The sequence below is a fragment of the Struthio camelus genome, chromosome 24 (genome assembly GCF_040807025.1).
Source record: "Struthio camelus isolate bStrCam1 chromosome 24, bStrCam1.hap1, whole genome shotgun sequence".
NCBI classification, from domain to species: domain Eukaryota; kingdom Metazoa; phylum Chordata; class Aves; order Struthioniformes; family Struthionidae; genus Struthio; species Struthio camelus.
The window spans coordinates 2,780,522-2,796,136 of NC_090965.1; the positions used below are offsets into that span (position 1 = coordinate 2,780,522).

Sequence of the window (15,615 nt, forward strand, 5' to 3'; positions counted from 1 at the left end):
AGACAGCAAGCTTTCACTCTCCTGAGAAGGGGGTGGATTCAGAGAGAAGTGGGGAACCTGCTCTTCCTCCAACTGCTTCTGTGTCCATCCTCACTCCTCTGAGGGCAACAGCTCTCTCTCCTCAGTGCCCTTTGTTCATGCCCTATGTTCTCCTGCTGGCACAAGGGAAGATGTAGAGGAGCTCCACCGTTTGGCTGGAGAACAAACGCCACCCAACACTGCCTGTGATCTCTGGTGGCAAGTTTTCTCCAACTTTACCGAGGGAAATAATAGCCCAATATGCTGCACAGATTCTGGGAGGATGGACTGGAGTCTGACACCCCAGTGCCCTTCTGCGACTGGGCTGTGAGATATGGGGGAACATCGCAGAGTCTATACTTCAGACTGGTTACTGTGTACAGTTTTTATAAAGCATCCAAACAGCCTACTGTTAGAAGCTTTTCTGTGTGCAAGGAAGAAGAAATAGCAGCAAAAGTCAGGATAACTCCTGACAGCATGGCATTGTTTGTGTTGGTTTTCGGGCTGCAGCTTCCCCTACATATGCTCACAGCCAGAAAGAGCTGGAAAGAGCTGGGAAAAGTGGCTTCTGCCTATGATAGTCTGAGATTTGTATCACATCTGCTAAGGAACAGAGTTTTTCTGGTTTTCCACTCCTGTACACTGACTGCCAGTCATGTTACAAACAGCAGGATGTGTGTGCTTACAGATGTCCAGGAAACATAGTCCTACATCCTCTGAAAGCACTGTGGAAGCAGTTCTTGGAATCGGACATGTCATAGAAACTGATGGGACTGTTGCACAGGAAACAAAAAATCTCAGAGTATAGTGAGACCTGCCAGAATTAATATATGCCTCGTGACATGCTTGCTGCTTTGGCAACTGTACATAATGCCACCACTACCTGGACCTCCTGGAGTGGCTGCATTGATTACGTTGGCTTCTCTTCTGCACAGTGGGAAGGTGGAATCTCCCGCTATTGGCCTATTCTCATAGAAAAGGATTTTCCGACCTACTTGGGATTGTTTTTGCTCCCAGCATCATCTCTGGACTATTCTTGGCAAAAGGGCAGGCAGTTTCTCCTCAAGACGTTTCTCAAATGCAGACAATACACAGAGCAATGACGTGGCTCTTCAAAGCCCACATGAATCAGAGCCAGCTGTGAGCCTGCACTACGCTGGCCTCCTAACCCTGAACCTACAAGCAGGCTGCCTGATACTGTCCTGCCCAAGGACAAGTTTCCCTTTTCCCACCCCTAACAGGTGCTTTCAATGTTCTTCCCAGGCAGCCCCCTCTCTCCGCAGCAAGGTAGTCCTTAAAGCAGCAAGTGGAGTTACATTTGAGGTGATTCTGGGCACTTTTTTGGACTACTTTTTGTTTTTAGCTAATTTTGTTTTAGCTGTTATAAATGCCCCATAACCACCAGCAATAGATGCAAATCTAAAGCCAGAAGCCAAGACTGTCAAGCAGCTGGTGATTTTCATGAGCCTTCATTCTTGAATGTGCTTTCTAAAATCAACTCCCTTCACCTGGAACTACTGGGATAGCACTTTGCAGTGCCTTGATCCTTGGTTGAGCTTGGAATTCTTGTCCATGTAGACATCTGGGTTCTGGGGACTGCTGGGTATCTCATCCACTGTGGGGCTGTAAGTTCCACAGACTTATAGCACTAGTCCATAGCAGGCACGAGACAATGTCCTGCTTCCAAGCCATCTGGCGGCTCCATGAAGAGGAATCCTTCTCTGTTAGCAACAAACGGGTTAATGCTTGCAAGAAAAACCAAGTGAGTGATTTGGTGAAATGAAGCTTAAAACAGCTCCGTGGAAGGTGAGGAGCCAGCCTCAGCCTGCGCTGTCCCATTTACCCACTAATCGGTCCAATTATCTAAGATATAAATCATAACAGAAATCACTTACGGAGCCAGAGTCACACACTGAAGAAAGGAGAGAACTGTTGGGTTGGTTTTTGTTTAGTATAATTGATATAATTACTAACAATTCTGTGCCAAGAACTTCAGCTTTTCTCCTTCCAGAGGAGAGTAGAGAGCTATTTGAAAGCCATAGCAATTAGCAATTCCTACATGCACAGCTTTTATTAGAAAGAATGTACCTATTCCAGAAAAAGCCAGCAACTCCCTGAGGAGTGATTAAACAGTTTGAAGACCTTTTGGTACCAGGAGCATAGCCATCACTTAGTCTGTTCTCTATTCATGTGTTATGTTGCAAAGGGGAATAAAGAATCCTGCCCATCATGCTGCATATAAAATGCCTTTAACTGGGCACTTCTGTGTTCCTGATTTTAACTTCAGTAGCTACAAATAGGAGTACTGTCTGGTGTACTATGCTCCGAATAGGCCACTGTTTCTGACTTTCTTCAGGTCCTTGTCCAGCTTATTGCAACCAGCAGAAAGTCTCCTTTTTACTCCACCAAATAATCTGACTGATGTCTGATTTTCACGCTCCCAGGTAGATTAAGCCAGTGATTATGTGGCTGAAGCTTACCAAGGACTTTGCTTTCCCTCCCTGAGCACACTGCTCTCCAGATATTGTCTCACACAGACAGCAGCCACATCCATCACAACATGCCTAATTTTCACCAGCCATCCACCACAAAGGTGAAGAGATGGAAGACTTGTGGTTTATTTTAGTTATACAGAAGTGATATCTTGTCGACAGCAGGACATAGACACACAGAGCAGAGACAGACTTGCTAGAGCCCGGCTCTAGTGTTCTTGGATCTGCAGTATGTTTGAAGCTTCTCCTCATTCATGAGCATTTACAACTTCTTAGACAAATCACAATTATTGCCCCTGTACTAAACCTACAGATCTACAGAGGTACATAGGTATCTGAGTGTTAGGTAAGGAGGCCAAATATGGTTGCCCCACCGGACAAGGCTGCCACAGTTCCATGTTCCTAGGTCCAACCTGTAGCAAGGCTGAGCGTGTAATCCCAGTAGGCACCCACACCAACACACATATACAACATATATGTATTTGTACATGTATACATGGCTGGCCACACAGATCAATGTGGAAAGACACTCTCAGAACGCACTCAGACGCAGCACCAACAGCCTCATCTTATTCCCCCCTCTGGCTGGTCAGGAGGAAGGTCCATTAGTGAGATATACATGTATACATTTGTACAATGTGTGTAAATCCAGCAGCTGGGCTTAGACACTCAGACCACCCAGTAGCTGGCCCCTGGATTGCCAGTCTCCCTAGTTGCTGGCACCTGGGCACAGGAGCCCTCGAGGCCCACAGCCCCAGTCCAGTTGCTGGAACAGGCCCTTTCACTCACACACATACACACGCAGCGGATCCCTCCCCCAGCTAGCCTTGGACACACAGTCCATTCAGTAGGTCATTCTGCATCCTCAGTCTTCCAAGTGCCTCAAGCCTAGACACAAACACTCATACAGACATGCACACACACACGCACAAATGGGTCTCAGTTGACATCCATACCCCCACAATCTCCCTGGCAACCTGCCAGGACTCCTCTGGTCCCCCCAGTAGCCTACTGCCTCTGTGGTCTCACCCTCAGGGAGACGTATACCTCACTCTCAGGTTACTTCACCTACTTGCCAGCTGGTCTGGCTTGACGTTTGCTAGCAATCACACACACACACTCACTTGCAGACCCTCACTCACTCCAGTTGCTGGCACCATGGACCATGGACACATGGGTAATTTGCTTGGAAGGGCTGCTCCAGTTGCCTAATCTTGCTGGGTTTCATATCTCGTCCACGGGGATGATGGTCTCCTGGGACAGCCCTGGGAGGAGCCCATACAGGGTGTCCATTCCTCTGAGTAGGTAATTTTTGTTCCCCCACCTGCCATTATGCTTCTGTGATCTCTATGCTCGTGGAGATGAGCCTTTGATGGGTTCAATGCTCTCCTGTGATGGGCCTGGGAAAAGCTGGAGCAGGGTATAATTTGAGTTCCCCCATCTGCCATTGTCTCTCTGTGCTCATTCATGGTTTTGGAAATGAGCTTTTTTATTTCAAAACTTAAAACTGAGTGCTTCAAAAAAATCCACCACTTACTTACCCATCCTACCTCACTGATACTTCTCTGATACCTAAAGACCATGGATGTAAAAAGTGCCTTCCCTGAGCACACACTAAATGGCTGTGGAGAATATCCAGCTGCATTAACTCTTTCCCTAACACCTGGGGCACAATGACATAGAAGACAAATCCCCTGTGGCTTGTGCCTGTGGCTTTGCCCAGGAGCTCATGACCAAAGTGGGACATGAAACTAAATAGCCCAGGGGCCATCTCACTTCCTGGCTATAAACAATCCTTCTCATGAACAATTCAGCCTTGTATACTAGCCCTTGGTTCTGTTTTAGCATCTCCATTTCTGAAAGCTTAATTTGGTTTGGAAAAATGATAACTATTCTAAGTGGATATTTTCATTGTCTGTTCTTTAATTAAACTTAAAACAGAACATTCGTCTTAAAACAAGTTTCAGTAAACATATAGAAATTTGGACGAAAGCATGTCTCTATGAAAAGTAAGCAGGTTTTTTTTTTCCGAATAACAAATTATGATGCCAAAAACTAACAAAACTCTTATGCTGAAGAAGGAATGGAAAAATAAAGCCAAGATTAATGTTTCCCACACAAGTTTTAAATTTGGTCAAAAAGTTCTTGTTTGTCCCAAAACATTTTGATGAAATTTTTCAACTAGGCTTTTCAGTCTTACCCTGAGCTGCTGCAGGATTTACTTTTCTGCTCTTTAGTCTTTAGATTTGCTTTCTCAAGAAGATGCATGATGCTGTGCTCTGATTTGTCTGTAGTCTTGGCGACAGGAGATAAATTGAGGCAGAGCTTGCAACATGGACACCTTCTTCAAGACAAAAGCATACGCTATCTTGTGTTAGCCTTCTGGACAAAGATGCAAATGCTACGGCAATGATACTGAACTCTGGGTGTGATTCATTCCAGTTATCCACAAAAGAGTCATTAGAGCTGACTGAAAAACTTTCAGTTGAACAGCCTTGCAACAGGAAATGCTGTCTCACAGGAATGCAAACTGTAACCTGGAGAAAATCATTAATATGGTAAAATGGGAGGACTGACATAGTTACTTAATCGACTTTAGAATTATCATTTCAGTTAGTGTTAGACAATTGTGTTAAGACTTGTACATTGCATTTAAATGATGGTGGTCCAAGGGAGGGCTAAGGAAGGCTCTGTTGTACTTCTTGACCAGATACAGATCCCCAGATTTGGGGTAAGGGATGAATGCCTGCTCAGGTCAGACCTCAGTACAGAAAATGTCTTTCTCTGTAGCATAAAAGAGGTCCCTTTCCTAGGACCACCTAAGAATTTCACCTAGCAAATACCACCCTCACCTCACTGCAGACCCCTAGACTACAGCTCATGCTTGAGATATTCCCTGCTCCATGGCACGTGAAAGTGGAGCTTTTGGTTTCCTACCACAGATTTGAAGTTCATGACGGCGCTGGCTTGTGATCTATGAAAGTTCTGTGTGCCCTTTTGGACAAGTGTTTGGACAGGGGCAACTGTCTGGGGCTGTGTTCCAGTGTTCAACTTTTGTCAAAATATTAATTTCTGTAGTAAAAAAATACTAATTTCTATGTCACATTCTGTTTCTGGAGGATCTTTGATTCGAGGGCTGAGGCCCTAACAGTTTTACTAACTTCCTTTTCTCATGCCTTCATAAGAGAAAAAGTGCTTTCTCTTTGCAGTTTGAATTCAGAGAACTTTCTTTTAGACTATTTGGAAAAACAACAAGCTTTGTTGCCCATGAATTGAAATCAGAATTTTCTTTCTCCTTGGTATAATTGGTCCATGGTTCTTCTTCCATATTTGAAGTGTTTTTCTCTAATAGTTTGATTTTAAAATCTATAGGTAACACATTAGATCCTGCCCACCACTGTTGAAACAAGATATCTTTTAGGGAGATAATTCTCAAAGCTAGTTTTTTAACTTTCTTGTTTCATAATAAGTTTAATATTTTTTGGCCTCTCATACGGATTCAGAACAAAAACATATCTCGAAAAATAAAGTTTCCAACTAAATTAAACCACTGCTTTTCAACCGCCTTAAGGTTTCCATGATGATTAAAAAAAAGCAATTGGCAAACCAAGGAGAAAGAAAGGCCTGAACATGTGCAATACAGAGAGTGCAGGCTTAATTCCTGTGTTATGACGTATGGTCTGACTTGCTCTCCATGTTTCCTGCACCTCATAGTTTTGTAGGTAGCTCTGACTGCTCAGACCTAATGCAGGACCCCAAGCAGGGTTACCACATATCTCAAATTTCTAGGCAAATCCTTTTCCTCAGGAATGAGACTTTGCCCATATCGTCTGGGTTTCCTGTACATCCTGCCGCGGTAGGTCTGAGTGGGCTGTGGGGTCTTCAGGACAGGGCTGTGCTTGCACAGGTCAGAGGCACAGTGCACAATGCTTGCCCTATAAGGTTCGGGCAGCTCCATGGCAAGCCCAGCCCCAGGAAATGTAGCTTTGATCCTCATTTTTAAGTGGGGTGCCTGCAAGCCACAGCTAGTTAGTAGCCATTTGGTGGATCTTCATGAAAGGAGAATGGGACTTAGCCCAGATGCTTTGTTTAAAGAGCTGGCAGCCCTGACAGCAATAGATGGGCTATGGAGAGCGGACCATCCTTGGTGGTGCCTTAGCAGGTCAAATATCCTCTGTGAGCACAGGTAGGAGCCTTGCATTGAGACCTTCTTATGCTAATAACTATTTACAGACTACCCCAATCTCCCTGGTTATCAATCCATGCTGCCTTGGCACCAAAACTCCTTTTACGCAACACTGTGGGCACAGAAATAAACGCTAGATCAGTCTCTCACTTATCCTCACCTTGTTTCTTTCCCACTCAGACGCCTGGATGCAAACCTTATCTCTGAGGTGCCTGAGAAGAGCTTTGAGGGGCTGCTTTCCTTACGTCACCTGTGGCTGGACGATAATGCTCTGACGGAGATCCCTGTCCAAGCTCTGAACCACCTGCCAGCGCTGCAGGCCATGACCCTGGCTCTCAATCAGATCTGGCACATTCCCGATTACGCCTTCCAGAACCTCAGTAGCCTCGTGGTGCTGTAAGCCTTCTCCACTTGTTATTCTGTCACAGTCACAGCATCTTCCAGCTGGGACAATGTGTTGACCATGCCTGAGCAAGTGGTGTCTTCCTCTCATGGGGAAACCAGACATCACAGGGAAAGCCCTGCTACTTGCTCATGAGAAATAGCTTTTTGCTCCAGAGGTGGCAGCCAGAGGTTTTATTCAAGAGACTCAAAGAATCCCCATCATTTGATATGAAATGCTAAAATTTTCTTTCAACTTTTTTCATGGTTTCCCCATTTTTCACTGAATAGTTAAAAAGCTCCCCAACATTTTTCAAAAAATGCTTTGCATAAGAAAGATAAGTATCTGAAAACAAAATGCATATTTTTTCCTGCAAAATTCAAGTAACAAAAAGTTTATCATTTCTATTTCCTCTCTGCTCCCCATGTTAAAACTGCCTGAATTTCTGTCTACATGGAAAAAAAATTGCAACAATTTTCATTCAGGTCAAAAAGCAATATATTTTTCTTGGAAAACATGCCAAGGAGACTTTTTGACCAACTTTGATTTTAAACAAAAGGTCTCATCTCAACACCTTGTCCTCACCTGCATATGCTTACATGCATGACTGTATTATGTATACTGATCAACTACAGATTCTTTGCGATGATCAGAAACCCTTTGGTGCATGTTATTGTCCTGTGTGCATTATAAACACTTTACTGATAGCATTCAGAGCAATGTGGAGAATGCTGCTGCTCTCAGAGGTCACCTGGGCCAAATGGGATACATTTACATTTTTCGCCACGGGGTGAGTCCTTTCCATTAACAGAGGCTTACATTTTATCTATCTTTTAAATGGAAGTTTACATATGCAGATCATCTAGTCACTTTTTTTTTGTGTTGATCAGTAACTTCAGGTGTGATTGCCAGTAACTCCAGAAATTCTATATCTACACAAAATGCTACCTTTTATTTTGGTAATATGTCTGTTGCTACGAGGCAATTAAGCAACACTGGTATGTGGGGCCTAGTGAAAGTCTTGCAGTTATTTCACTTCCAAAATTTAAAGTGTTTACTGAATCCATCTAGCATAGAAAGTGCCTGGACAAAGCACTGTCCAGATTTTTATTAAGCATCAACTTCAGTTGTTTAGATAATCATAAAGGCTTATTTAGAAGAAATGCTAAGAGCAACTTGAGGAATGTCAAATAAGTAGTTTTCACCCACAATAGCGCCCATTCTACCAAGGCATCCCACGACCATCGTAATGCAACCACTTCATTCAGCTTTAATAGCTAGCACAGAGGGTGAGCTGACATTTGGGTTATTATTTCAGTCTCAAAAGTATGCTGCTTTCATTCTGGCTTATCCCATACTTTAGGTGAGAAGCAACTTCTTAATTAATCAGGCAAGCTTAAGAAATAAAAGTCATTGGCCATTAGGTCACAAGGGAGAGAAAAATGTCCTACCACAGACAACTGGAAAGGAACACGTGTGATCCTGCCAGGCACTGTGGGACATGATGGTACATTTTTGTGGGATCACAAGTGTTTGGCAGAACAAGCTCCATAAATCTCTCCCATGCTTCCATGCATACCCCTATCAGCACGTAACCAGTGGAAAGTCACCCGGTGTTCCTCCTGTACCCCTACCAGAGATATTTCCTTGCTTCAGACTCACCCGCCAAGCAGAGAAGCACACACTCTGAAAAGGCAGCCAAGTTAGGCAGTACAGTTTGCAAGGAGACTTTCCCTGCTGGGATACAAATGATACATATGTGCATTTTTATGCAAGTGTCTGAATTTACACATAGATGGAAAAGAAGAGCTAGCAGCTACCATAAACTTCAGGAAACTTCTGGCCTGGGAGGTATTAAAATGAGCACCTGGGGGAGGAGAGTTAAGAGTAAATGTGGAGGAGCATAGAGGAATCTTATTTATAGTATGATTCATGAGCACGGACATGGCTGACCATGGCTGAGGGCACGACCTTCCCAGGTGCAAAGATGTGCTATTCCTCCTCCGCACACCTTGGGCCTTTTGGAGAGATATGGCTGATCTCGCAGCAATGATGGATAGAATCAACACCAGAATATACAAGCCTCAATATGGAACAAGTTAAGAGGTTCAGTCGCTGCTAATAAATTACACCTCCATTGAGGAATTCCCTGATCTTATTCCCATATATTGCTGTTGTAGGTTTCTAACTAGAGCTGCAGGGTGTTCAGTAAGCAGAGCCTCATATAAATCAGTCATCATGAAATCCACGAGTCTGATCTACTCAGGACAGAATGTGTCTTAGCATCTGCAAGTAGAGCTGGTCCTAAACAGCTAATAATTTATATGATGCAAAGATTTTTTTTACAAAAGCATCTTCTTTCTTGGGCATTCTTCTTTCTTTTTCATTTAGAAGATGAGTATCTGAAATCCCCATGCTGCTGTGCTGACAGGCTAATGAAGTGCATGAAACAGTTCTCATTAAAGTCCCTGGTCTCCTCTGTGGGCTGAATTCAGCAGAGTGTCAACTCCCAAATCAGGACTCAAAGTGCTTCTGCCAGCCATGGTCCTTAGAGGGGTCCACTAGCCCAGAAGTAAAATCTCAAATGGACAAATTTGGAAACTGTAGCCAGGAATTCCCACAATGCCACACAGTCTCCTTGCACAGGTGTTTCAAAAATAGACACTCTGGGAAAGGACAAAAACATATTAACAGCTGCACTTGGGGGCAAACCAAACGTATCTTCAGCCCTACAAGCTGTCCCAGCATGGGCCAGCATCAAATGGCTAAAGAAAATGTAAGAACAGGGTAAGATGATTGTTCTGCTTCCTCAGAATACATTCACAGGTTCATTTGTGATTCAGAGATTTCCCAGATCAGAGATGAGTTTTGTATTTGTAAGACCCATTGATGGATTTTTTTTGTCCATGAATTTGTCCAATTTCCTTTTGCAGAAAAAAAAAAGGAAACTTTAGTCATTCACAATATCTTGTGGCAAGGAGTTCCACAGACTAATGCTCCTTGGTGTGAAGAGGTGCATCCTTGTGTTGTTTTCATCCTGCTGCTGGTTAGTTCTGCCTAATGCCCCCCTCACTCTTGCACTAGGGGAAACAATGAACGGTCTCTTATCTTCTCTGTGCCATCCACGTATTTGGAGCTGTCTGTCATACCCCTCCGTCAGTGTAATTTTTCCAGTCCTTTCCAGTTAGCTGTTTCATAATCAGAATTTAGTCTGCAGATCACACCTGTTCATTCCTCTGCACTTTGGAAGTGGAGAGACCAGAACTGCACATTGTAATGAATATGAAAACCATTAATTTGTACAATGGCATAATGCTGTTCTATCGGCCATTTTTTTCTTTTCTAGTCATTCCTATCATTCAGTCTGCTTTTTTGGCAGCTATTGAACATCAGGACCTCATTCCTAAGCGTCTGTAGATATTTAAGAGCCTGCGTATGCTCGTGTAAGGCTGGTTTTCCCCCTTCTACATCACTTTACATTCAAGTGGCCTGAATTTTAGCTGTTGTTTTACTGTGCAGGACAAACAACTCAACTTTCCTCCTAGGTCACCCACCAGCCTTTCCAGCAGAGTGATGTATAGAGAACTGAAGTGTGGAAAACTGAAGGCAGTCAATGAAGAAGATTCTTTTCACTTTTCTCTTTCATACAGCTTTTACCATCTAAAGACATGATGCATCTTTACCTCTAACGGCATGCTTTAGTGTCTAGTGTCTTTAGTGACTTAGTTTCCAAGACTCTCGGTTTCCATTCCCATTTCAGTCCTTGCTCAGGTGTTAGTCATTTTGGTCAAGTTTTTCAAAAGGGGACACTGATTTTCAGTACCCTCCATGGCTGGGAGCAAATGTCAAACATCTCATCCCTGCTTTCCAAAGGTGCTGAGCACCAGTAATTTCAGCAGATATCAGAGGACAGAGTGGGACTCAAATCTCCCCAACACAACAAGCCCCAGTGTGTTAGCTCAGAGCACTAGAATGAGCCTATGCATCACTTTCTTCACTTGTAAAATGGAGTAAACAAGTCCCCGTCTGAGAACCGCTCCTGTTTGGAACCTCAGGGTTGGGGGGGAAATGCCAGTCATGTGCAATTCATTATTATTAAGAACAATATCACCTAGGATATCTGGGTCCCATTCACTGGCCTTTTAATTTGCAAAAGTGCCTTATCTCTCCGAGGAGCAAGCATTTTGCCTTGGAAAAAGTGGGTTTCCCTGTCCAGTGCCGGAGGAAGAAATGAATACCACTCCTGATACAACCCTGACAATGCCACTTCTAATTGAGCTCTCTTCTACACCACACAAGTCTAATGGCTGGTTGTTCACTGCCAGGAGTGACTCTGTACTGTTTATGATTTAGATTTCTCTACTTACCCTTGGCCAGAAAGAGGAAAAGGACAGTTTTGCCATGATCAGGCTGGAAATTCCTCATGACAATGGCTGGCGCAATGGGAGAACTCAGACCATGTCAGGGTTTGAACTCAGTTCAAGATCGTCTAATGCAAATAACTGATGGAAAATGGTTGCATTTATCCTTTATAAGAAGAAAAAATGAAGTTGTTAGAAATGAAAGAAACGGAGAATCCTCTTTGTAGTTTGTTCCAGTGGTTAATCATCCTCAGTGCTAACAAAAAAAAAGGCCATATTTCCCATTTGAATTTTTTTTTTTGCTTTGACTTCATACATTTGTTCTTCTTATTCTTTTCTACACTAAATCACAGAACCATTTTAGTACCCATTTCTAACCAGGAAGAGATCCTATATGTTACACTACACTCATCCCCTTGATCTTATTTTTAATAAATTAAACAGAGACTGAGTTCCTTAAGTCTATATCCTAGTTTTTTCCAGTCCTTGGATCATTTTTATGGCTCTTCTCTGCACCCACTCCAAAATGCCAACATCCAGTTAGCAATGTGGATACCAGAAATACATTTAACCTTCCAGAGCTGGTCTCACCAATGCACTGCCCAGATGCAATACCATTTCCCTTTCCTTATCGTCTACTTTCCCGTTTATGCAAGCAATAACCATTACTGAACTAGTATTTAGCACACTAGCTCTAACCACTTTTGCTTGTGTGTAAGACAATACATTAGAGGTACGCTGTCCCCTTGGAGGGGGCATTTCCAGACCAAACTGGAAAGCCAGCAATGCTACTGCTTGTGTTGGGCTGTTTCTTAGTTCAATACAAGACTGTTCTCCAGGCTCTTTTCATCCACTGGAAAAATACAAGGAAATGAGAGTGAAAGGGAAATGAAATAAATTCTACAAGGACTTCTTCAGGGAGGATTTGGATTAATCTTGTTTTAAGCCCATTTCGTGATAAGAAATTGTTGACTGGGGCAGAAAATCTTCCTTCTAGAAATTGCTGTGTTTTTGGTGTGAAAAAAAAGGAGTCTTGTACATATTTTTTTCTGGTGTGCTTCTGAACTCTCATCAACTGAGAGACTAAGTAAGGTGAAGTGTCTCTCTCTAGCCTGCCCAAGGGATTATGGCAACGTTGTACTCTACAGCCATTGTGCAGCCACAGATTATGCTGCCTTTCAGCGCTAGATAGCATAGGTTCACCTGATGCAGCAGAAAAGGTAACCTATCTTAAAGTGTAGGAAGCCATCATGACATGCCGTAGTACTCACTCCGCTGCGGAAGCATGTAGGGAAATTGTCTATCATCCTGTTGGAGGCCAGTCAGTGGGAAAGCCAGCCATGGTGATTGCTTTTGCAAAGAGATCCATCACCGTTTGCTAGTGAAGGTGTACTAAACACAGCCGGTAGAAAACATAGCTGGTTCGGAAGCTAGCCTAGAGAAAAACAGTGACTGTCCTGCTCCTTCCTGGGCAAAACTACCTTCATGGATGATTGCCTCAAATTTATCATGGTATCATGGTATTGGCCGGCAAAGGGAAATACATAGATTTTTAAGCTTGTTGCTCTTACTGAGGACAGTGGTGAATACCAGTTCCAGTAGGGGGTGCTTACAGAATTCTCATGTCTTTGCATCAAGAGATGGTTGTTTATAGCCCAGAACCAAATATCTAGATCTGCTATCAAACCAGCTGTAATCTGCAGGTCAGAATATAATGCCATGTGGGCTGAGCTCAAATTGACAAACACTAGAGATCACAGAATCACAGAATCACAGAATCGTTTAAGTTGGATGGGACCTCTGGAGATCATCTAGTCCAACCTCCCTGTTCAAGCAGGGTCACCTAGAGCATATTGCCCAGGATCACATCCAGATGGGTTTTGAATATCTCCAGCGAAGGATGTTGCAATTCCACTTGTTAAAATGTGCTTACCAGAGGAAGGGGAAAAAAGGCAGGATGGAAGAAAAGAATGTCTTTTTAAGTGTTTACCTTTCCAGGTTATACAGCATTCAAACTCTCATTTCTGTTATTGTCGTGTAGTTGGGTAACAACTCTAGAGTTAAGACTGGATAGCAATTTTCTTTATAATTCTATTTTTTTGGTCACTTGTAATTTTCTCCCCAACAAAGAACACCTTCTAATGATTTTTATTACTTTGTTTCCAAACAAAGCATTTTAGAGACAAATTTAAACCAACAGGTGATTGCTTCTCTATTCTCTTTCCCTGTGTGACTTGAGTGATACTGGTCAGTTCAAGCTGTTCAGCATTTCTGAGCTGAGACAAGATCGCCTGACATGCCATCCTGATAAGCTCTGAGGAGCTCACATTTTCCCTAGGGTTAAGCATTTCCTCCTCAAACCATTCTCTCACAGTAGAAAGAGGTATTGGCCAAGTGATGGAGTTCCACTCAGCAGCTCATCCTTCTAGTACCTCTTGCTGGACTTACAGAGAGCAACTCCGGATCCAAGCCCCCATTTTACCAAATGCAGTACCCAGTGCTCAGAGGGACACAAATGTCTGGCATCATCTTACATTGGAAGTCTCAAGTGAAGGCAATATGATCTGAAACCACTCCATAAAATTGAAAAGGAAACCATCCCAGCTTGAACTTCTTATCTTGTGACAAAGTGAAATTTCTCCTCAAAGCTCCTGACTTGGATTTTGATCTCCGCTTCTTTCTTCCTCTAAGAGTGACAGTCAAACCAAGTTTTCTTGCAGGCAACATCCTTTTCTTCTCCACCATTTGCTCAAGGGAGCAAACGTATTTTATCATACACCTTTCGCCTCCCTTCCCCTTCCTCTGAAATGTTTGTATGGTCTCATCCTAATGCCAAACTTCCTGTTTGGGCCGTTTTCTGAGCTGCACACTGTTTTGCAAGTCCCTACCAACCTGCCCTAGAGCCTACCTGTTCTTCCACTCCCAGCTCCCTCATGTTTTACCCCAGAATACTTGGCAGTGGGAGCTGTGTGTGCTCAGCCAAACAGTTCACACTTGAATCCAGGGAGAGTGAAAGATTTTTCAAGCTGAGACAGATTAAGATCAAGCAACAAGAAACGAAAAAATCACTGATCCACCTGCCAGTTTGGAGTCTCCCCCAGGCTCTTGGAAGGAGGCAGCAGTATTGGACAAAGCCTGTTACATCCTAGAGCATGGGCAAGGGAGAAAGAGATGAAGGAAAACAGTGTGGCAACAGATTAACCACAAGCTACTCCATGTTAAAGGAGACTCCTGAGATGTAAAATGAACTGATGGGGAAACCTGCACTGATAGAGACAAAAAGGAGTATCCTGCCCAAGAAGACCTTACCTCCTCTGTGGGCATTTCTCCACACAGGCTGTCCTGGTGCAAACATGGACATCACTAATGTGCTTAAGCACATGCTGGTGGAAGTGCAGTCTAGACAAGAGTGTTTTGTCTTCTCCTGTTTTTCAGCAGACATTCCCCAGGCTACTCACAAGATCTTTCTATACCTACTTCAAGGTGCCCTTGAGTAGGGTTTCAGAGGGACATTCTGTGCACCTGAACACTATTGTGCATTCAGATGCACAATTAGTCATGTGGCTCCCACCAGCTGTAATGGAAGCCAGGTGGCTAAAGCCCCTAGATGTTTGTATGTGTGCATGTCACATAGTCCCTCCACTCCAGCCAGACATTTTGAAGCATTAAACTGAAGATAATTTTTACTGCATTCAAAAGGGAGTTAATCCAGGATCTGGCAGTACATTCATTTTTTTGCAAGAAAAGATAATATAACCATGACTAACAGTATGATTCTGAACTCAAAAGTCTTCTTGCTGTTATTAAGGCTCTGAGGAACCCAGATATGACTCTGTCCTTAGACAGCACCCAGTGCCTATGAATGGCTACTGAAACTGCACAGCACTTTGCAGGATTGGGCCCAAACTATGTTAGCAAGGTAAGGTAAGATCTAGAGCAGCTCATGAGGATTCTTGTTTAAGCACATGCATTCAAACCCACTCAGCACCTGTGAAAGTGGAGGTCTCAGGAAAACTCCTGTGTCAGCCTGGGGAAAATGGGAGCTCTGTAGCTGCTCTGCATGCACTGTTGCATCTAGTATGTGCTTTGCCTCATGAGATGAGAGGAAACCTCATAACTCATGGTGTTACCCCTACCCAGGCCAAACTCAGCATGCAGGATGTCTCTGGACTACAG

The 15,615-nt window shown here is 43.5% G+C and overlaps 1 protein-coding gene across 1 annotated transcript in view; it reads left to right on the forward strand.

Moving 5' to 3' along the window:
- LGR6 (leucine rich repeat containing G protein-coupled receptor 6) overlaps nt 1-15,615 on the forward strand; it is a 156,598-nt gene that overhangs the window by 97,950 nt on the left and 43,033 nt on the right. Inside the window, exon 5 of the mRNA XM_068918509.1 lies at nt 6,877-7,092. Coding sequence (XP_068774610.1) covers nt 6,877-7,092 — 216 coding nt within the window. The remainder of the gene's footprint in view (nt 1-6,876; nt 7,093-15,615) is intronic.